Source organism: Oncorhynchus keta, chromosome 1, assembly GCF_023373465.1.
Source record: "Oncorhynchus keta strain PuntledgeMale-10-30-2019 chromosome 1, Oket_V2, whole genome shotgun sequence".
NCBI lineage: Eukaryota > Metazoa > Chordata > Actinopteri > Salmoniformes > Salmonidae > Oncorhynchus > Oncorhynchus keta.
In genome coordinates, this window is record NC_068421.1 from 98595779 (window position 1) to 98618008 (window position 22230).

General features: G+C 46.0%; 1 protein-coding gene and 1 long non-coding RNA gene across 67 annotated transcripts in view; one reads left to right on the forward strand and one right to left on the reverse strand.

The window, feature by feature from the left end:
* LOC118380369 (tumor protein 63-like) overlaps positions 1–22230 on the reverse strand; it is a 195757-nt gene that overhangs the window by 22197 nt on the left and 151330 nt on the right. For all 50 annotated transcript variants that reach the window (XR_008068812.1, XR_008068797.1, XR_008068796.1 and 47 more), the window contains 6 exons: positions 20101–20287; positions 18169–18284; positions 11995–12104; positions 8990–9126; positions 7108–7190; positions 6506–6630 (listed from right to left, as the gene is read on the reverse strand). Coding sequence is in view for 1 of the 50 variants with exons in the window: in XM_052468686.1 (XP_052324646.1) it covers positions 6506–6630; positions 7108–7190; positions 8990–9126; positions 11995–12104; positions 18169–18284; positions 20101–20287 (758 nt within the window). In the remaining 49 variants the exon portion in view is untranslated. The remainder of the gene's footprint in view (positions 1–6505; positions 6631–7107; positions 7191–8989; positions 9127–11994; positions 12105–18168; positions 18285–20100; positions 20288–22230) is intronic.
* LOC127908883 (uncharacterized) lies at positions 4284–6489 on the forward strand. Of its 17 annotated transcripts, XR_008068885.1 has the most exons (7): positions 4284–4470; positions 4525–4774; positions 4875–4924; positions 4975–5124; positions 5333–5532; positions 5849–6248; positions 6299–6489. It is a non-coding gene; the product is annotated as an uncharacterized LOC127908883 (long non-coding RNA). The 17 variants fall into 17 exon arrangements; XR_008068973.1 differs by having other exon boundaries at positions 5333–5432; positions 5949–6489; XR_008068917.1 differs by having other exon boundaries at positions 5383–5482; positions 5949–6489.

Consider the following 22230-nt stretch of genomic DNA (forward strand, 5'->3'; position numbering starts at 1 on the left):
GGTAGTATAGTGTAGTGTAGTATAGGGTGGTGTAGTATAGGGTAGTGTAGTATAGGGTGGTGTAGTATAGGGTAGTGTAGTATAGAGTAGGGTAGGTTGATATTATTGTCCAGAAGGCTAAGACTGTTGAACAGCAATAGTTGATTGCATCTCTAGAATATCGGGAGACTCTTGATTTGTCCGAGAGAAAAAGAGAGAGAGGAAACAAATAAAAAGAGAGAGAGAGAGAGAGAGAGAGAGAGGAAACAGAGAAAAAGAGAGAGAGAGGAAACAAATAAAAAAGAGAGAGAGAGGAAACAAATAAAAAAAAGAGAAAGAGAGGAAAAAAGAGAAAAAGAGAGAGAGAGGAAACAAATAAAAAAAGAGAGAGAGAGAGGAAACAAATAAAAAGAGAGAGAGGAAACAGAGAAAAAAAAGAGAGAGAGAGGAAACAAAGAAAAAGAGAGAGAGAGAGGAAACAGAGAAAAGAAGAGAGAGAGAGAGGAAACAGAGAAAAAGAGAGAGAGAGAAAGAGAGGAAACAGAGAAAGAGAGAGGAAACAGAGAGAGAGAAAGAGAGAGAGAGAAACAGAGAAAGAGAGAGAGAGAGAGGAAACAGAGAAAAAGAGAGAGAGAGAGAGAGAGGAAACAGAGAAAAAGAGAGAGAGAGAGAGAGAGAGGAAACAGAGAAAAAGAGAGAGAGAGAGAGAGAGAGGAAACAGAGAAAAAGAGAGAGAGAGAGAGAGAGAGAGAGGAAACAGAGAAAAAAGAGAGAGAGAGAGAGGAAACAGAGAAAAAGAGAGAGAGAGAGGAAACAGAGAAAAAGAGAGAGAGAGAGAGAGAGAGGAAACAGAGAAAAAAGAGAGAGAGAGAGGAAACAGAGAAAAAAGAGAGAGAGAGAGAGGAAACAAAGAAAAAGAGAGAGAGAGAGAGGAAACAAATAAAAAAGAGAGAGAGAGAGAGAGAGAGAGAGGAAACAGAGAAAGAGAGAGAGAGAGAGGAAACAGAGAAAAAAGAGAGAGAGAGAGAGAGGAAACAGAGAAAGAGAGAGAGAGAGAGAGAGAGAGGAAACAGAGAAAAAGAGAGAGAGAGAGGAAACAAATAAAAAGAGAGAGAGAGAGGAAACAAATAAAAAGAGAGAGAGGAAACAGAGAAAGAGAGAGAGAGAGGAAACAGAGAAAGAGAGAGAGAGAGGAAACAAATAAAAAGAGAGAGAGGAAACAAAAAAAAAGAGAGAGAGGAAACAGAGAAAGAGAGAGAGAGAGGAAACAAATAAAAAGAGAGAGAGAGAGGAAACAGAGAAAGAGAGAGAGAGAGGAAACAAATAAAAGAGAGAGAGAGAGGAAACAAATAAAAAGAGAGAGAGGAAACAGAGAAAGAGAGAGAGAGGAAACAGAGAAAGAGAGAGAGAGAGGAAACAAATAAAAAGAGAGAGAGAGAGGAAACAGAGAAAAAGAGAGAGAGAGAGGAAACAAATAAAAAGAGAGAGAGAGAGGAAACAGAGAAAGAGAGAGAGAGAGGAAACAGAGAAAGAGAGAGAGAGAGGAAACAAAAAAAAAGAGAGAGAGAGAGGAAACAAAAAAAAGAGAGAGAGAGAGGAAACAAATAAAAAGAGAGAGAGAGGAAACAAATAAAAAGAGAGAGAGAGAGGAAACAAATAAAAGAGAGAGAGAGAGGAAACAAAAACAAAAAAGAGAGAGAGAGGAAACAGAAAAAGAGAGAGAGAGGAAACAGAGAAAGAGAGAGAGAGAGGAAACAAAAGAGAAACAGAAACAGAGAAAAAGAGAGGAAACAGAGAAAGAGAGAGAGAGAGGAAACAAATAAAAAGAGAGAGAGAGAGGAAACAAATAAAAAGAGAGAGAGAGAGAGGAAACAGAGAAAGAGAGAGAGAGAGGAAACAAATAAAAGAGAAAAAGAAGAGAGAGAGGAAACAAATAAAAAGAGAGAGAGAGGAAACAGAAAAAAAGAGAGAGAGAGAGAGAAACAGAAAACAGAGAAACAAAGAGAGAGAGGAAACAAACAAAAGAGAAAAAGAGAGAGAGAGGAAACAGAGAAAAAGAGAGAGAGAGAGGAAACAAATAAAAAGAGAGAGAGAGAGGAAACAAAAAAAAGAGAGAGAGGAAACAGAGAAAAAGAGAGAGAGAGGAAACAAATAAAAAGAGAGAGAGAGGAAACAGAGAAAAAGAGAAGAGAGAGAGAGGAAACAGAGAAAGAGAGAGAGAGAGGAAACAAAAAAAAGAGAGAGAGAGAGAGGAAACAAAAAAGAGAGAGAGAGGAAACAGATAAAAAGAGAGAGAGAGAGAAAAAAAGAGAGAGAAACAGAGAAAGAGAGAGAGAGAGGAAACAAATAAAAGAGAGAGAGAGAGAGGAAACAAATAAAAGAGAGAGAGAGAGGAAACAAATAAAAGAGAGAGAGAGAGGAAACAGAGAAAAGAGAGAGAGAGAGAGAGAGGAAACAAATAAAAGAGAGAGAGAGAGAGGAAACAAATAAAAGAGAGAGAGAGAGGAAACAAATAAAAGAGAGAGAGAGAGAGGAAACAAATAAAGAGAGGACCATGTCTGGAAGGTTCGGCAGGAGGTTTTATTCCGTCATGAATGAACCCTTCTAGGGTTAGCAAGAATACAGGTGAAAGGTCATGGAGATGCATTTTAAACAACAAATCAGCATGCAGAGAAGACCGGTGATCTCGTCAGAGAATAGCCGGCTCCAGCTGTTTCCCCAGGTTCCATACTGACGAACAGCAGGACGGTCAGTGGTACACAATTTGGTTGCGATTGTAAATGTTTAAAGTATCATCATAGCGTAATAGTCTAGATCAGGCGTGTCAAACTAATCCCCCCCCCCCAGACCATATTCGGTCTTCAATGAGGTCGTGACCGTACTGTAAAACGTTTTATAGTTCCTCAGCGGCAACATATAGTCCTCCATCTGTTGATTTTGGACAGAGGACTATTTTTGACGATACCCCGTGACTTGTCTAGCTTTAATTTCTGTGACCTATTAGAGAGCTGCACAACGTCACGGAATGGTGTAAGTGTAGGTCGGCTTTCATCACTACACAGTTTCTATTTGGTTTAAGTCATTTTAAAGTATATTGAGTTCGTCCCATCTGTATGTTTGACACCCCAGGTCTAGATTATACTGTTCTGTTGATACGAAAGGAAAACCCTTAAGAGGAAATATTGCAGCATGTTAAAAACCAATGGGCCCTGCTGCTCTGTCCTAAAGCTCCCTCCAGTTCCCTGTCATTACCTGCTGCACCGCCACATCCAGCCACAATGGGGAGGGGGGCGCCAGAGGGCAGTGTGACAGAACCCAAGCGGACTAAAACTAAAAATGTTTTTTTTTTCAAAACCAAATGTAATCGTCGTGATCTCACTGTGTGAGAAGGTCTGCACGTTTTCTAAATGAGAAACAGTAGCATAAGCAATAATTATCATAGTGCATGAAAGCAGCAGTTTATTTAAAACTATAATTAGCAGATAATTGCCTTTCTCTTCCCAGCTTTAGCTGAATGGGCCGAGGGAGGGCGTAGTTTGTTTCTTTAAAGTATGAATAAACTCAAGCCAATGACTGGGACTGATTTTGTCATTTGGAAACGGCTGTTGTGGAAAGTTGGCAGAGCACCTACAGGTGTTTCCATCAGTCTCTAGATGTTTCATCTGTCTATCGAACATAATATGACCTAATTACAGGGTAAGTACAACCACGAAACTAGGTTCACCCTCTGAGGTGCGCAAGCAGACATCTCTGATGAAAATCCGATCCAGATCTCAACAGCTATTGTCTCGGCCAAAACGCTCCTCTTTCAAGACGATATGATTATCGTTGTGTTGTGTTCACTGGGCCAAAAACTCAAGAGTCATTATACTTGACGGGATCTTTAACCAGTTACCAAATGTAACACAACCATCACTTTTCAATACCATGCAACCAAACATGCTCAGCCAATGTCGTGTTGAATCACCCCCCCCCCCCACACACAAAAACAACAACATCCAAAACAACTTCGCACGTGGACGATCTCCACTGTCAGCTTTCTTTGCGTGCTACACAGTACAGTCCTTATTTAAATACAAAACAATCTCCAAAGAACAAGTCAAGTAGTTACGTTAAAATGTCAAGTGTGAAGCGTGCAGAAAAAGTGTAGAGACAAAAACAAGGAACCACACTATGAAGCTAAGGAGGGTGGGCCTTGCAGGCTGCAGGCCTGTCTGGAACCATGTGGGCCTAGGACTCTCTCAATTCATCTTTCCTTGATTCCTTGCATCCTGTCTCCTTCTCAAAATAGAAATTGGAGACCTTCTGTGGTTGAGGAGAGAGGATGAAAGGAATCATCAAATTGAGATAGAGCTTACCTCAGTTTGGTTCAGGAGAGAAGAGCAGCACTGATAGGTGCTAGTGGACTCCAGTATGTATTTGTCTGTCTGTCAGAGAGTAGGTAGGTGCTAGTGGACTCCAGTATGTATCTGTCTGTCTGTCAGAGAGTAGGTAGGTGCTGGTGGACTCCAGTATGTATCTGTCTGTCTGTCTGTCAGAGAGTAGGTAGGTGCTAGTGGACTCCAGTATGTATCTGTCTGTCTGTCAGAGAGTAGGTAGGTGCTGGTGGACTCCAGTATGTATCTGTCTGTCTGTCAGAGAGTAGGTAGGTGCTAGTGGACTCCAGTATGTATCTGTCTGTCTGTCAGAGAGTAGGTAGGTGCTAGTGGACTCCAGTATGTATCTGTCTGTCTGTCAGAGAGTAGGTAGGTGCTGGTGGACTCCAGTATGTATCTGTCTGTCTGTCAGAGAGTAGGTAGGTGCTAGTGGACTCTAGTATTTATCTGTCTGTCTGTCAGAGAGTAGGTAGGTGCTAGTGGACTCCAGTATTTATCTGTCTGTCTGTCAGAGAGTAGGTAGGTGCTAGTGGACTCCAGTATGTATCTGTCTGTCTGTCAGAGAGTAGGTAGGTGCTAGTGGACTCTAGTATGTATCTGTCTGTCTGTCAGAGAGTAGGTAGGTGCTGGTGGACTCCAGTATGTATCTGTCTGTCTGTCAGAGAGTAGGTAGGTGCTGGTGGACTCCAGTATGTATCTGTCTGTCTGTCAGAGAGTAGGTAGGTGCTAGTGGACTCCAGTATGTATCTGTCTGTCTGTCAGAGAGTAGGTAGGTGCTAGTGGACTCCAGTATTTATCTGTCTGTCTCTCAGAGAGTAGGTAGGTGCTGGTGGACTCCAGTATGTATCTGTCTGTCTGTCAGAGAGTAGGTAGGTGCTAGTGGACTCCAGTATTTATCTGTCTGTCTGTCAGAGAGTAGGTAGGTGCTAGTGGACTCCAGTATGTATCTGTCTGTCTGTCTGTCTGTCAGAGAGTAGGTAGGTGCTGGTGGACTCCAGTATGTATCTGTCTGTCTGTCAGAGAGTAGGTAGGTGCTAGTGGACTCCAGTATGTATCTGTCTGTCTGTCAGAGAGTAGGTAGGTGCTAGTGGACTCCAGTATGTATCTGTCTGTCTGTCAGAGAGTAGGTAGGTGCTAGTGGACTCCAGTATGTATCTGTCTGTCTGTCAGAGAGTAGGTAGGTGCTAGTGGACTCCAGTATGTATCTGTCTGTCTCTCAGAGAGTAGGTAGGTGCTAGTGGACTCCAGTATGTATCTGTCTGTCTGTCAGAGAGGAGGTAGGTGCTCGTGGACTCCAGTATTTATCTGTCTGTCTGTCAGAGAGTAGGTAGGTGCTAGTGGACTCCAGTATTTATCTGTCTGTCTGTCTGTCAGAGAGTAGGTAGGTGCTAGTGGACTCCAGTATGTATCTGTCTGTCTGTCTGTCTGTCTGTCAGAGAGTAGGTAGGTGCTGGTGGACTCCAGTATGTATCTGTCTGTCTCTCAGAGAGTAGGTAGGTGCTAGTGGACTCCAGTATGTATCTGTCTGTCTGTCAGAGAGTAGGTAGGTGCTAGTGGACTCCAGTATGTATCTGTCTGTCTCTCAGAGAGTAGGTAGGTGCTAGTGGACTCCAGTATGTATCTGTCTGTCTCTCAGAGAGTAGGTAGGTGCTAGTGGACTCCAGTATGTATCTGTCTGTCTCTCAGAGAGTAGGTAGGTGCTAGTGGACTCCAGTATGTATCTGTCTGTCTCTCAGAGAGTAGGTAGGTGCTAGTGGACTCCAGTATGTATCTGTCTGTCTGTCAGAGAGTAGGTAGGTGCTAGTGGACTCCAGTATGTATCTGTCTGTCTGTCAGAGAGTAGGTAGGTGCTGGTGGACTCCAGTATGTATCTGTCTGTCTGTCAGAGAGTAGGTAGGTGCTAGTGGACTCCAGTATGTATCTGTCTGTCTCTCAGAGAGTAGGTAGGTGCTAGTGGACTCCAGTATGTATCTGTCTGTCTGTCAGAGAGTAGGTAGGTGCTAGTGGACTCCAGTATGTATCTGTCTGTCTGTCAGAGAGTAGGTAGGTGCTAGTGGACTCCAGTATGTATCTGTCTGTCTCTCAGAGAGTAGGTAGGTGCTAGTGGACTCCAGTATGTATCTGTCTGTCTGTCAGAGAGTAGTACTCACTGTTTCTGCAGAAGGTTCTGCTGCTGTTGCCTGTATGACTCTACAGTGTGCTGAGGCAGAAACTGCATGAGTTCCAGAGACTCTTTGATTTTTACCAAAATCTCATAGATTTCACGGCCTTTAATCTACAGAGGGAGAGAGGGGTTGGTTAGCAGCTGGAACATACCACAAGATTAATATATTGTATACAATAGATTGTATCAGGGTTGGTTTTGCCAATATGGACAGAGGACCTTTATTCTGAAGGTCAGACTCTAATTTTGAAACACTCCCCTAATTATTGTTTTTATTTAATTAAAAAAAAATATATATATATATATTTTATTTAAAACAAGGCAAGTCAGTTAAAAACCAATTCTTATTTATAATGAGGCCTACCAAAAAGGAAAAAGAAATACAGGACTTAACACACATGTTTTCTTTCTTCATGTATTCAACAAGACTGATCTATGTTAATTGGTGTTGTAATTCTATTTCTATAGAACAGACTGTACTAACATCATCATGGGGTCAGTTAATTCCCTGGGGAAAACCCATGTAAAGGAACAGAGGACCATAGACAAAGATATGCTATCTATGATGTGGACAGACTGGATACTCACAGGCAGACAAAACACTTCCTCATCGGTGGATCTTCTCTTCTTGACGGAGGACATCTGGATTCCATGGGGGGCCTGGCGGAAGGCTGGAGAGGTGAAGAAAGGGAGGAGAGGAGGAGGGAGGGAGGAGAGGAGGAGGGAGAGGAGGAGGAGGGAGGAGAGGAGGAGGGAGAGGAGGAGAGGAGGAGGGAGAGGAGGAGAGGAGGAGAGGAGGAGGGAGGGAGGAGGGAGGAGAGGAGGAGGGGAGAGGAGGAGGGAGAGGAGGAGGGAGGAGAGGAGGAGGGAGAGGAGGAGAGCAGGGAGGAGGAGGAGGAGGGAGGAGAGGAGGAGAGGAGGAGGGAGGAGGAGGGAGGAGGAGGAGAGGAGGAGGGAGGGAGGGAGGGAGGGAGGGAGGGAGGGAGGGAGGGAGGGAGGGAGGGGAGGGAGGGGAGCAGTGGAGGGAGGGAGGGAACAGAGGAGGACAGAGAGGAGGGAGGGAGGAGAGGAGGGAGGGAACAGAGGAGGGAGGAGAGGAGGAGGATGGAGGGTACAGAGGGAGGAGAGGAGGAGAGGACAGAGGGAGGAGAGGAGGACAGAGGGAGGAGAGTAGGAGGAGGGAGGGTACAGAGGAGGGAGGAGAGGAGGAGAGGAAGACAAAGACATAGGCCTGCTCAAGACATGTAGCTAACTGGGTGGGTTACACCAGTTGGACATAATATTGGTTAGAACTCTACATCAGCAAGCAATATAACATGGAAAACAAGCACAGGGCAGGAGGAGAGAGACTACAGGACAGGAGGAGAGCGACTACAGCACAGGGCAGGAGGAGAGAGACTACAACACAGGAGGAGAGAGACTACAACACAGGAGGAGAGAGACTACAACACTGGGCAGGAGGAGAGAGACTACAGCACAGGAGGAGAGAGACTACAACACAGGAGGAGAGAGACTACAGGACAGGAGGAGAGAGACTACAGCACAGGAGGAGAGAGACTACAACACAGGGCAGGAGGAGAGAGACTACAACACTGGAGGAGAGAGACTACAACACAGGAGGAGAGAGACTACAGCACAGGAGGAGAGAGACTACAACACAGGAGGAGAGAGACTACAACACTGGGCAGGAGGAGAGAGACTACAGCACAGGAGGAGAGAGACTACAGCACAGGAGGAGAGAGACTACAGCACAGGAGGAGAGAGACTACAACACAGGAGGAGAGAGACTACAGCACAGGAGGAGAGAGACTACAGCACAGGAGGAGAGAGACTACAACACAGGAGGAGAGAGACTACAACACAGGAGGAGAGAGACTACAACACAGGAGGAGAGAGACTACAGCACAGGAGGAGAGAGACTACAGCACAGGAGGAGAGAGACTACAACACAGGAGGAGAGAGACTACAACACAGGAGGAGAGAGACTACAGCACAGGAGGAGAGAGACTACAGCACAGGAGGAGAGAGACTACAGCACAGGAGGAGAGAGACTACAACACAGGGCAGGAGGAGAGAGACTACAACACAGGAGGAGAGAGACTACAGCACAGGGCAGGAGGAGAGAGACTACAACACAGGAGGAGAGAGACTACAGCACAGGAGGAGAGAGACTACAGCACAGGAGGAGAGAGACTACAGCACAGGAGGAGAGAGACTACAGCACAGGAGGAGAGAGACTACAGCACAGGAGGAGAGAGACTACAGCACAGGAGGAGAGAGACTACAGCACAGGAGGAGAGAGACTACAACACAGGAGGAGAGAGACTACAGCACAGGAGGAGAGAGACTACAACACAGGAGGAGAGAGACTACAGGGCAGGAACAGGGGGTGTGCGAGCGAGAAACAGAGAGAGTATAGTATGATCACAGCCAGTCAGTCAGTCCTCCAGCAGCTCCCAGCACTACTTACGGCGTTTCATACCCTCACTGGAGTTTGTTCCGGCCGTAACGTGCTGCTTGCGGATGCTGTCCTCGTCCGCCTTGCGGTCCCGGCCAGGACACGCACAGATCCTGGCCTCGAAGCAGCGCCGACCCAGCACCTGACCTCTGCGACGTAGGAGAGACACAGTAACATTTATTTATCATCTATAGGGAGGGCTAAGATCCCAAATTAGAGCCAGAGCCATGTGGAAAACTATAGAATAAATGTATTTACACTCTGAGTGTACGAAACATTAGGAACACTGTCCCAATTGGTTCAATTCCAGGCTGTATCACGACCGGCCGTGATTGGGAGTCCCATAAGGCGGTGCACAATTTGTCCAGCGTCATCTGGGTTTGGCCCGGGGTAGGTCGTCATTGTAAGTAAGAATTTGTTCTTAAAACTGACTTCCCTATTTAAATAAAGGTTAAATAAAGAAATAATATTGCCCTTTTGCCCCTCAGAACAGCCTCTATTTGTCAGGTCATGGACTCTACATGGCATTGAAATCATTCTACAGGGATGCTGGGCCACGTTGACTCCAATCCGTCCCACAGTTGTGTCAAGTTGTCTGGACGTCATTTGGGTGGTGCATCATTCTCGATACACACGGGGAAAACGGTTGAGTGTGAAAAACCCAGCAGCATTGCAATTCTTGAAACACTCAAAATGGGGTGCCTGGCACCTACTACTGTACCCTGTCCAAAGGCACTTACATATGTTGTCTTACCCATTCACCTTCTGAATGGCACACACACACACACACAATCCATGTCTCAATTGTCTCGAGGCTTTATAATCCTTCTTTGACCCGTCTCCTCCCCTTCATCTACACTGATTGAAGTGGATTTGACAAGTGACATCAATAAGGGATCATAGACTTCACCTGGTCAGTCTGTGTCATGAAAAGAGCAAGTGTCCAAACTCTATATTCTGTATGGCTCAGACCATTAGCCTGGCCCCAGATCAGTCTATATTCTGTATGGCTCTGACCATTAGCCTGGCCCCAGATCAGTCTATATTCTGTATGGCTCTGACCATTAGCCTGGCCCCAGATCAGTCTATATTCTGTATGGCTCTGACCATTAGCCTGGCCCCAGATCAGTCTATATTCTGTATGGCTCTGACCATTAGCCTGGCCCCAGATCAGTCTATATTCTGTATGGCTCTGACCATTAGCCTGGCCCCAGATCAGTCTATATTCTGTATGGCTCTGACCATTAGCCTGGCCCCAGATCAGTCTATATTCTGTATGGCTCTGACCATTAGCCTGGCCCCAGATCAGTCTATATTCTGTATGGCTCAGACCATTAGCCTGGCCCCAGATCAGTCTATATTCTGTATGGCTCTGACCATGGGCCTGGCCCCAGATCAGTCTATATTCTGTATGGCTCAGACCATTAGCCTGGCCCCAGATCAGTCTATATTCTGTATGGCTCTGACCATTAGCCTGGCCCCAGATCAGTCTATATTCTGTATGGCTCTGACCATTAGCCTGGCCCCAGATCAGTCTATATTCTGTATGGCTCTGACCATTAGCCTGGCCCCAGATCAGTCTATATTCTGTATGGCTCTGACCATTAGCCTGGCCCCAGATCAGTCTATATTCTGTATGGCTCAGACCATTAGCCTGGCCCCAGATCAGTCTATATTCTGTATGGCTCTGACCATTAGCCTGGCCCCAGATCAGTCTATATTCTGTATGGCTCAGACCATTAGCCTGGCCCCAGATCAGTCTATATTCTGTATGGTTCTGACCATTAGCCTGGCCCCAGATCAGTCTATATTCTGTATGGCTCTGACCATTAGCCTGGCCCCAGATCAGTCCATATTGTGTATGGTTCTGACCATTAGCCTGGCCCCAGATCAGTCTATATTCTGTATGGTTCTGACCATTAGCCTGGCCCCAGATCAGTCTATATTCTGTATGGCTCAGACCATTAGCCTGGCCCCAGATCAGTCTATATTCTGTATGGCTCTGACCATTAGCCTGGCCCCAGATCAGTCTATATTCTGTATGGCTCAGATCATTAGCCTGGCCCCAGATCAGTCTATATTCTGTATGGCTCTGACCATTAGCCTGGCCCCAGATCAGTCTATATTCTGTATGGCTCTGACCATTAGCCTGGCCCCAGATCAGTCTATATTCTGTATGGCTCTGACCATTAGCCTGGCCCCAGATCAGTCTATATTCTGTATGGCTCAGACCATTAGCCTGGCCCCAGATCAGTCTATATTCTGTATGGCTCAGACCATTAGCCTGGCCCCAGATCAGTCTATATTCTGTATGGTTCTGACCATTAGCCTAGCCCCAGATCAGTCTATATTCTGTATGGCTCTGACCATTAGCCTGGCCCCAGATCAGTCTATATTCTGTATGGTTCTGACCATTAGCCTGGCCCCAGATCAGTCTATATTCTGTATGGCTCTGACCATTAGCCTGGCCCCAGATCAGTCTATATTCTGTATGGCTCTGACCATTAGCCTGGCCCCAGATCAGTCTATATTCTGTATGGCTCTGACCATTAGCCTGGCCCCAGATCAGTCTATATTCTGTATGGTTCTGACCATTAGCCTAGCCTCAGATCATTCTATATTCTGTATGGTTCTGACCATTAGCCTGGCCCCAGATCAGTCTATATTCTGTATGGTTCTGACCATTAGCCTAGCCCCAGATCAGTCTATATTCTGTATGGCTCTGACCATTAGCCTGGCCCCAGATCAGTCTATATTCTGTATGGCTCTGACCATTAGCCTGGCCCCAGATCAGTCTATATTCTGTATGGCTCTGACCATTAGCCTGGCCCCAGATCAGTCTATATGGCTCTGATTTGTGCTGCATAGTCATCTGTTTGGCATGACGATGCCCGTGGAAGTTGGCAGGACAACACAAACAGATCTGGGACACTGATGAGACACACTGTTTTCTGTTGTCTTGAATGACTCTCTCCTTGAGGGGACAATATAAAGTCGTATTGGAATGAATGTCTTACTCTCTGGTTTCCAGGGTGACGATGATGAGTATGGGGCGTCGGTTCATTCCTCCCACACAGCTGGAGTTGCACATGAAGTTATATAGGATGGTGGTGAACTCTGTGCCCACCTGGAAGAGGAGACATTAACACACAGAGAGGAGATATTAACTCAGAGAGAGGAGACATTAACTCACAGAGAGGAGACATTAACACACAGAGAGGAGACATTAACACACAGAGAGGAGACATTAACACACAGAGAGGAGACATTAACACACAGAGAGGAGACATTAACACACAGAGAGGAGACATTAACACACAGAGAGGAGACATTAACACACAGAGAGGAGACATTAACACACAGAGAGGAGACAGAGAGGAGATATTAACACACAGAGAGGAGACAGAGAGGAGATATTAACTCACAGAGAGGAGACAGAGAGGAGATATTAACTCACAGAGAGGAGACAGAGAGGAGATATTAACTCACAGAGAGGAGACAGAGAGGAGATATTAACTCACAGAGAGGAGATATTATCTCACAGAGAGGAGACAGAGGAGATATTAACTCACAGAGAGGAGACAGAGGAGATATTAACACACAGAGAGGAGACATTAACACACAGAGAGGAGACATTAACACACAGAGAGGAGATATTAACTCACAGAGAGGAGATATTAACACACAGAGAGGAGATATTAACACACAGAGAGGAGATATTAACACACAGAGAGGAGATATTGAGGAGATATTAACACACAGAGAGGAGATATTAACACACAGAGAGGAGATATTGAGGAGATATTAACACACAGAGAGGAGACATTGACACACAAGAGAGGAGATATTAACTCACAGAGAGGAGATATTAACTCCGAGAGGAGATATTAACACACAGAGAGGAGACATTAACACACAGAGAGGAGACATTAACACACAGAGGGGAGATATTAACTCACAGAGAGGAGATATTAACACACAGAGAGGAGATATTAACACACAGAGAGGAGATATTGAGGAGATATTAACACACAGAGAGGAGATATTAACACACAGAGAGGAGACATTGACACACAGAGAGGAGACATTAACACACAGAGAGGAGATATTAACTCACAGAGAGGAGATATTAACACACAGAGAGGAGATATTAACACACAGAGAGGAGATATTAACACACAGAGAGGAGATATTAACTCACAGAGAGGAGATATTAACACACGGAGAGGAGATATTAACTCAGAGAGGAGATATTAACTCAGAGAGGAGATATTAACTCACAGAGAGGAGACAGAGGAGATATTAACTCACAGAGAGGAGATATTAACTCACAGAGAGGAGACAGAGGAGATATTAACTCACAGAGAGGAGATATTAACTCCGAGGGGAGATATTAACACACAGAGAGGAGATATTAACACACAGAGAGGAGATATTAACTCAGAGAGGAGATATTAACACACAGAGAGGAGACATTAACACACAGAGAGGAGATATTAACACACAGAGAGGAGATATTAACACACAGAGAGGAGACAGGGCTCTGACACGTCTGTTTTAACAGGGAGGAGACAGGGCTCTGACACGTCTGTTTTAACAGAGAGGAGACAGGGCTCTGACACGTCTGTTTTAACAGAGAGGAGACAGGGCTCTGACACGTCTGTTTTAACAGGGAGGAGACAGGGCTCTGACACGTCTGTTTTAACAGGGAGGAGACAGGGCTCTGACACCATCTGTTTTAACAGGGAGGAGACAGGGCTCTGACACCATCTGTTTTAACAGAGAGGAGACAGGGCTCTGACACGTCTGTTTTAACAGGGAGGAGACAGGGCTCTGACACCATCTGTTTTAACAGAGAGGAGACAGGGCTCTGACACCATCTGTTTTAACATGGAGGAGACAGGGCTCTGACACCATCTGTTTTAACAGGGAGGAGACAGGGCTCTGACACCATCTGTTTTAACAGGGAGGAGACAGGGCTCTGACACCATCTGTTTTAAGGGGGAGGAGACAGGGCTCTGACACGTCTGTTTTAAGGGGGAGGAGACAGGGCTCTGACACGTCTGTTTTAACAGGGAGGAGACAGGGCTCTGACACGTCTGTTTTAACAGGGAGGAGACAGGGCTCTGACACGTCTGTTTTAACAGGGAGGAGACAGGGCTCTGACACCATCTGTTTTAACAGGGAGGAGACAGGGCTCTGACACGTCTGTTTTAACAGGGAGGAGACAGGGCTCTGACACCATCTGTTTTAACAGGGAGGAGACAGGGCTCTGACACGTCTGTTTTAACAGGGAGGAGACAGGGCTCTGACACCATCTGTTTTAACAGAGAGGAGACAGGGCTCTGACACCATCTGTTTTAACAGAGAGGAGACAGGGCTCTGACACCATCTGTTTTAACAGGGAGGAGACAGGGCTCTGACACGTCTGTTTTAACAGGGAGGAGACAGGGCTCTAACACCATCTGTTTTAACAGGGAGGAGACAGGGCTCTGACACGTCTGTTTTAACAGGGAGGAGACAGGGCTCTGACACCATCTGTTTTAACAGAGAGGAGACAGGGCTCTGACACGTCTGTTTTAACAGGGAGGAGACAGGGCTCTGACACGTCTGTTTTAACAGGGAGGAGACAGGGCTCTGACACGTCTGTTTTAACAGAGAGGAGACAGGGCTCTGACACGTCTGTTTTAACAGGGAGGAGACAGGGCTCTGACACGTCTGTTTTAACAGAGAGGAGACAGGGCTCTGACACGTCTGTTTTAACAGGGAGGAGACAGGGCTCTGACACGTCTGTTTTAACAGAGAGGAGACAGGGCTCTGACACGTCTGTTTTAACAGGGAGGAGACAGGGCTCTGACACGTCTGTTTTAACAGGGAGGAGACAGGGCTCTGACACGTCTGTTTTAACAGGGAGGAGACAGGGCTCTGACACCATCTGTTTTAACAGGGAGGAGACAGGGCTCTGACACCATCTGTTTTAACAGGGAGGAGACAGGGCTCTGATACCATCTGTTTTAACAGGGAGGAGACAGGGCTCTGACACCATCTGTTTTAACAGGGAGGAGACAGGGCTCTGACACCATCTGTTTTAACAGGGAGGAGACAGGGCTCTGACACCATCTGTTTTAACAGGGAGGAGACAGGGCTCTGACACCATCTGTTTTAACAGAGAGGAGACCTCTGACACCATCTGTTTTAACAGGGAGGAGACAGGGCTCTGACACGTCTGTTTTAACAGGGAGGAGACAGGGCTCTGACACGTCTGTTTTAACAGGGAGGAGACAGGGCTCTGACACCATCTGTTTTAACAGGGAGGAGACAGGGCTCTGACACGTCTGTTTTAACAGGGAGGAGACAGGGCTCTGACACGTCTGTTTTAACAGGGAGGAGACAGGGCTCTGACACCATCTGTTTTAACAGGGAGGAGACAGGGCTCTGACACGTCTGTTTTAACAGGGAGGAGACAGGGCTCTGACACGTCTGTTTTAACAGGGAGGAGACAGGGCTCTGACACCATCTGTTTTAACAGGGAGGAGACAGGGCTCTGACACGTCTGTTTTAACAGGGAGGAGACAGGGCTCTGACACGTCTGTTTTAACAGGGAGGAGACAGGGCTCTGACACCATCTGTTTTAACAGGGAGGAGACAGGGCTCTGACACCATCTGTTTTAACAGGGAGGAGACAGGGCTCTGACACCGTCTGTTTTAACAGGGAGGAGACAGGGCTCTGACACCATCTGTTTTAACAGGGAGGAGACAGGGCTCTGACACCATCTGTTTTAACAGGGAGGAGACAGGGCTCTGACACCATCTGTTTTAACAGGGAGGAGACAGGGCTCTGACACCATCTGTTTTAACAGGGAGGAGACAGGGCTCTGACACCATCTGTTTTAACAGGGAGGAGACAGGGCTCTGACACGTCTGTTTTAACAGGGAGGAGACAGGGCTCTGACACTATCTGTTTTAACAGAGAGGAGACAGGGCTCTGACACCATCTGTTTTAAGGGGGAGGAGACAGGGCTCTGACACGTCTGTTTTAACAGGGAGGAGACAGGGCTCTGACACCATCTGTTTTAACAGGGAGGAGACAGGGCTCTGACACGTCTGTTTTAACAGGGAGGAGACAGGGCTCTGACACGTCTGTTTTAACAGGGAGGAGACAGGGCTCTGACACGTCTGTTTTAACAGGGAGGAGACAGGGCTCTGACACGTCTGTTTTAACAGGGAGGAGACAGGGCTCTGACACGTCTGTTTTAACAGGGAGGAGACAGGGCTCTGACAGCATCTGTTTTAACAGGGAGGAGACAGGGCTCTGACACGTCTGTTTTAACAGGGAGGAGACAGGGCTCTGACACCATCTGTTTTAACAGAGAGGAGACAGGGCTCTGACACGTCTGTTTTAACAGGGAGGAGACAGGGCTCTGACACCATCTGTTTTAACAGGGAGGAGACAGGGCTCTGACACCATCTGTTTTAACAGGGAGGAGACAGGGCTCTGACACGTCTGTTTTAACAGGGAGGAGACAGGGCTCTGACACCATCTGTTTTAACAGGGAGGAGACAGGGCTCTGACACGTCTGTTTTAACAGAGAGGAGACAGGGCTCTGACACGTCTGTTTTAACAGGGAGGAGACAGGGCTCTGACACGTCTGTTTTAACAGGGAGGAGACAGGGCTCTGACACCATCTGTTTTAACAGAGAGGAGACAGGGCTCTGACACGTCTGTTTTAACAGGGAGGAGACAGGGCTCTGACACCATCTGTTTTAACAGGGAGGAGACAGGGCTCTGACACCATCTGTTTTAACAGGGAGGAGACAGGGCTCTGACACGTCTGTTTTAACAGGGAGGAGACAGGGCTCTGACACCATCTGTTTTAAGGGGGAGGAGACAGGGCTCTGACACGTCTGTTTTAAGGGGGAGGAGACAGGGCTCTGACACGTCTGTTTTAAGGGGGAGGAGACAGGGCTCTGACACGTCTGTTTTAACAGGGAGGAGACAGGGCTCTGACACCATCTGTTTTAAGGGGGACAGTCAGGAGACAGGGCTCTGACACCATCTGTTTTAAGGGGGACAGTCAGGAGACAGGGCTCTGACACCATCTGTTTTAAGGGGGACAGTCAGGAGACAGGGCTCTGACACCATCTGTTTTAAGGGGGACAGTCAGGAGACAGGGCTCTGACACCATCTGTTTTAAGGGGGACAGTCAGGAGACAGGGCTCTGACACCATCTGTTTTAAGGGGGACAGTCAGGAGACAGGGCTCTGACACGATCTGTTTTAAGGGGGACAGTCAGGAGACAGGGCTCTGACACCATCTGTTTTAAGGGGGACAGTCAGGAGACAGGGCTCTGACACGATCTGTTTTAAGGGGGACAGTCAGGAGACAGGGCTCTGACACCATCTGTTTTAAGGGGGACAGTCAGGAGACAGGGCTTTGAGCTGTGGCCAAAGTATTAAGAATTAGAAAACCTAAATGGACCTGAATCTTCTTATGATGGTAAATAAGGGCAGCCATTTTGGCCAGGGGGTTGGTAGGTAAAGTCAGTGGTAAGTCATTGGGTAAAACATTGAATTTGAAGATTTTCTTGCACTGTATGTATGTTTGTTAGCTAGCTAGCCAGACAGTGTTAGAGGGATGATTCCATTGATTTGTCAAATTATCTGCCAATATGCCAACATTGCATTCATCAATGCAGTCAGTCTCCAGCCAGACATTGGCTGACATCAGTTGATGATAGGACTTTAACAAGTTGGAAAATGCAACACGTACTGATATTGTATCAAATAATAGCAATCACAGCTTTCCACGAAAACTCAAATTTAATTTATTTTACCTTTATTTTACTAGGCAAGTCAGTTAAGAACAAATGTCGACATCTATGGTCTATTTACATATATATTTTAGAGGATATATAAAATTGGTATAAAACCCATATAAACTGTATTTATAATTATATTACACAATTTCTGATATATCACATGATCTACCTTTATTTTCCTGCATATAAAAAAATTCATGATTATGCCTCTACTGCCATTCAATCCAATTAGACGGGGTTTGGATTTCTCCCTGACCAACATGGCTGCCATTATCACATTCTGGAACCATTGAGAGTTTATGACATTGACCCCTCTGGTAATTTAATAGGATCTCTATAGCTGTGGCCCGGTGGAAACGAGAGGGACTTTACCTGAGGTGGCTCGTATGGGACCAAGACACTCTGACGGCCCGTGATGGAGTCCTCCAGATACTGGGAGTGGTTGTTACCCTCCACTCGGATCAGGTGACTGGGAGGGGCTATCTGACCTACAAAAACACAACACAAAATGCCAGATGCTTATCAAACAGACAAAACATGTTACATGTTCATATCAAGGTAGATAAATAACTGATCAATGGTTTATCAATGGTAGTTTAGGCCTAGTTAATAACGACATGGTAAAGACTAGTTAATAAGGTCATGGTAAAGACTAGTTAATAAGGTCATGGTAAAGGCTAGTTAATAACGACATGGTAAAGACTAGTTAATAAGGTCATGGTAAAGGCTAGTTAATAACGACATGGTAAAGGCTAGTTAATAACGACATGGTAAAGACTAGTTAACATCATGGTAAAGACTAGTTAATAACGACATGGTAAAGACTAGTTAATAACGACATGGTAAAGACTAGTTAATAACGACATGGTAAAGACTAGTTAATAACGACATGGTAAAGGCTAGTTAATAACGACATGGTAAAGACTAGTTAACATCATGGTAAAGGCTAGTTAATAACGACATGGTAAAGACTAGTTAATAACGTCATGGTAAAGACTAGTTAATAACGACATGGTAAAGGCTAGTTAATAACGACATGGTAAAGACTAGTTAACATCATGGTAAAGGCTAGTTAATAACGACATGGTAAAGGCTAGTTAATAAGGTCATGGTAAAGGCTAGTTAATAATGACATGGTAAAGACTAGTTAATAACGACATGGTAAAGGCTAGTTAATAAGGTCATGGTAAAGGCTAGTTAATAATGACATGGTAAAAGACTAGTTAAAACTAGTTAATGACATGGTAAAGACTAGTTAATAACGACATGGTAAAGACTAGTTAATAACGACATGGTAAAGAAGGACATGGTAAAGACTAGTTAATAAACATGGTAAAGACTAGTTAATAACGACATGGTAAAGGCTAGTTAATAACGACATGGTAAAGGCTAGTTAATAACGACATGGTAAAGACTAGTTAATAAGACATGGTAAAGACTAGTTAATAACGACATGGTAAAGACTAGTTAATAACGACATGGTAAAGACTAGTTAATAAGGACATGGTAAAGACTAGTTAATAAGGTCATGGTAAAGACTAGTTAATAACGACATGGTAAAGACTAGTTAATAACGACATGGTAAAGACTAGTTAATAACGACATGGTAAAGACTAGTTAATAACGACATGGTAAAGACTAGTTAATAACGACATGGTAAAGACTAGTTAATAACGACATGGTAAAGACTAGTTAATAACGACATGGTAAAGGCTAGTTAATAACGACATGGTAAAGGCTAGTTAATAACGACATGGTAAAGACTAGTTAATAACGACATGGTAAAGACTAGTTAATAACGACATGGTAAAGACTAGTTAACATCATGGTAAAGGCTAGTTAATAACGACATGGTAAAGGCTAGTTAATAAGGTCATGGTAAAGGCTAGTTAATAACGACATGGTAAAGACTAGTTAATAAGGTCATGGTAAAGACTAGTTAATAAGGTCATGGTAAAGACTAGTTAATAACGACATGGTAAAGACTAGTTAATAACGACATGGTAAAGACTAGTTAATAACGACATGGTAAAGACTAGTTAATAAGACATGGTAAAGACTAGTTAATAACGACATGGTAAAGACTAGTTAATAACGACATGGTAAAGACTAGTTAATAAGGTCATGGTCCAGGAAGCATCTGATAAAGGCTAGTTATATTGATGTAAGATAAATAGATAAAGTGCTTTAGGAGAGGGGGACATACATCAACTTAATCACGGAAGTCAACGAGAACAGTGTGCCACTTGTATTGTCAAAGGCTAGTAACTAATAACTAACTAACTAACTAACTAACTAACTAACCGTCGTTGAACTCGCGGCTGAGCTCGTGGTTGGGGCAGCGTTTGACCACCTCGGTGACGTGCTCTGCCTTCTTGTAAACGGGCATGGCTCTGATGACGGCGCCCTGCGGGGGGTTGGTCAGCACCTTGATCTGGATGGGACACGTCTTGGCGATCTGACAGTACAGCTTCTTCAGCTCTGTAGAGTACTGGAGAGACAGAGGACACGTCAGTACTGGAGAGACAGAGGACACGTCAGTACTGGAGAGACAGAGGACAGGTCAGTACTGGAGAGACTGAGGACAGGTCAGTACTGGAGAGACTGAGGACAGGTCAGTACTGGAGAGACTGAGGACAGGTCAGTACTGGAGAGACAGAGGACACGTCAGTACTGGAGAGACTGAGGACAGGTCAGTACTGGAGAGACAGAGGACACGTCAGTACTGGAGAGACAGAGGACACGTCAGTACTGGAGAGACTGAGGACAGGTCAGTACTGGAGAGACTGAGGACAGGTCAGTACTGGAGAGACTGAGGACACGTCAGTACTGGAGAGACAGAGGACACGTCAGTACTGGAGAGACAGAGGACAGGTCAGTACTGGAGAGACAGAGGACACGTCAGTACTGGAGAGACTGAGGACAGGTCAGTACTGGAGAGACAGAGGACAGGTCAGTACTGGAGAGACTGAGGACACGTCAGTACTGGAGAGACTGAGGACAGGTCAGTACTGGAGGGACAGAGGACATGTCAGTACTGGAGAGGTCAGTACTGGAGAGACAGAGGACAGGTCAGTACTGGAGAGACAGAGGACACGTCAGTACTGGAGAGACAGAGGACAGGTCAGTACTGGAGAGACTGAGGACATGTCAGTACTGGAGAGACAGAGGACACGTCAGTACTGGAGGGACAGAGGACATGTCAGTACTGGAGAGACAGAGGGTCAGTACTGGAGAGACTGAGGACAGGTCAGTACTGGAGGACAGAGGACATGTCAGTACTGGAGAGACAGAGGACACGTCAGTACTGGAGAGACTGAGGACAGGTCAGTACTGGAGAGACTGAGGACAGGTCAGTACTGGAGAGACAGAGGACACGTCAGTACTGGAGAGACTGAGGACAGTACTGGAGAGACAGAGGACACGTCAGTACTGGAGAGACTGAGGACACGTCAGTACTGGAGAGACTGAGGACAGGTCAGTACTGGAGAGACAGAGGACAGGTCAGTACTGGAGAGACAGAGGACATGTCAGTACTGGAGAGACAGAGGACAGGTCAGTACTGGAGAGACAGAGGACATGTCAGTACTGGAGAGACAGAGGACAGGTCAGTACTGGAGAGACAGAGGACAGGTCAGTACTGGAGAGACAGAGGACAGGTCAGTACTGGAGAGACAGAGGACACGTCAGTACTGGAGAGACTGAGGACATGTCAGTAAGACTACATGTAAGTACTGGAGAGACTGAGGACATGTCAGTACTGGAGAGACAGAGGACATGTCATTAACTGGAGAGACAGAGGACAGGTCAGTACTGGAGAGACTGAGGACATGTCAGTACTGGAGAGACAGAGGACATGTCAGTACTGGAGAGACAGAGGACAGGTCAGTACTGGAGAGACAGAGGACACGTCAGTACTGGAGAGACAGATTCAACTGGAGAGAAGAGGACATGTCAGTACTGGAGATGAGAACATGTCAGTACTGGAGAACTGAGGACACGTCAGTACTGGAAGACAGAGGACACAGTACTGAAGAGACAGAGGACACGTCAGTACTGAAGAGACTGAGGACATGTCAGTACTGGAGAGACTGAGGACACGTCAGTACAGAGACTGAGGACAGGTCAGTACTGGAGAGACAGAGGACATGTTGCCTAGACTGAACCGTCAGTACTGGAGAGACTTAGGACAGGTGTACTGAGACTGAGGACAGGTCAGTACTGGAGAGACAGAGGACAGGTCAGTACTGGAGAGACTGAGGACATGTCAGTACTGGAGAGACAGAGGACAGGTCAGTACTGGAGAGACAGAGACACCAGTACTGGAGAGACAGAGGACACTCAGTACTGGAGAGACAGAGGACAGGTCAGTGGAGAGACTGAGGACATGTCAGTACTGGAGAGACAGAGACAGGTCAGTACTGGAGAGACAGA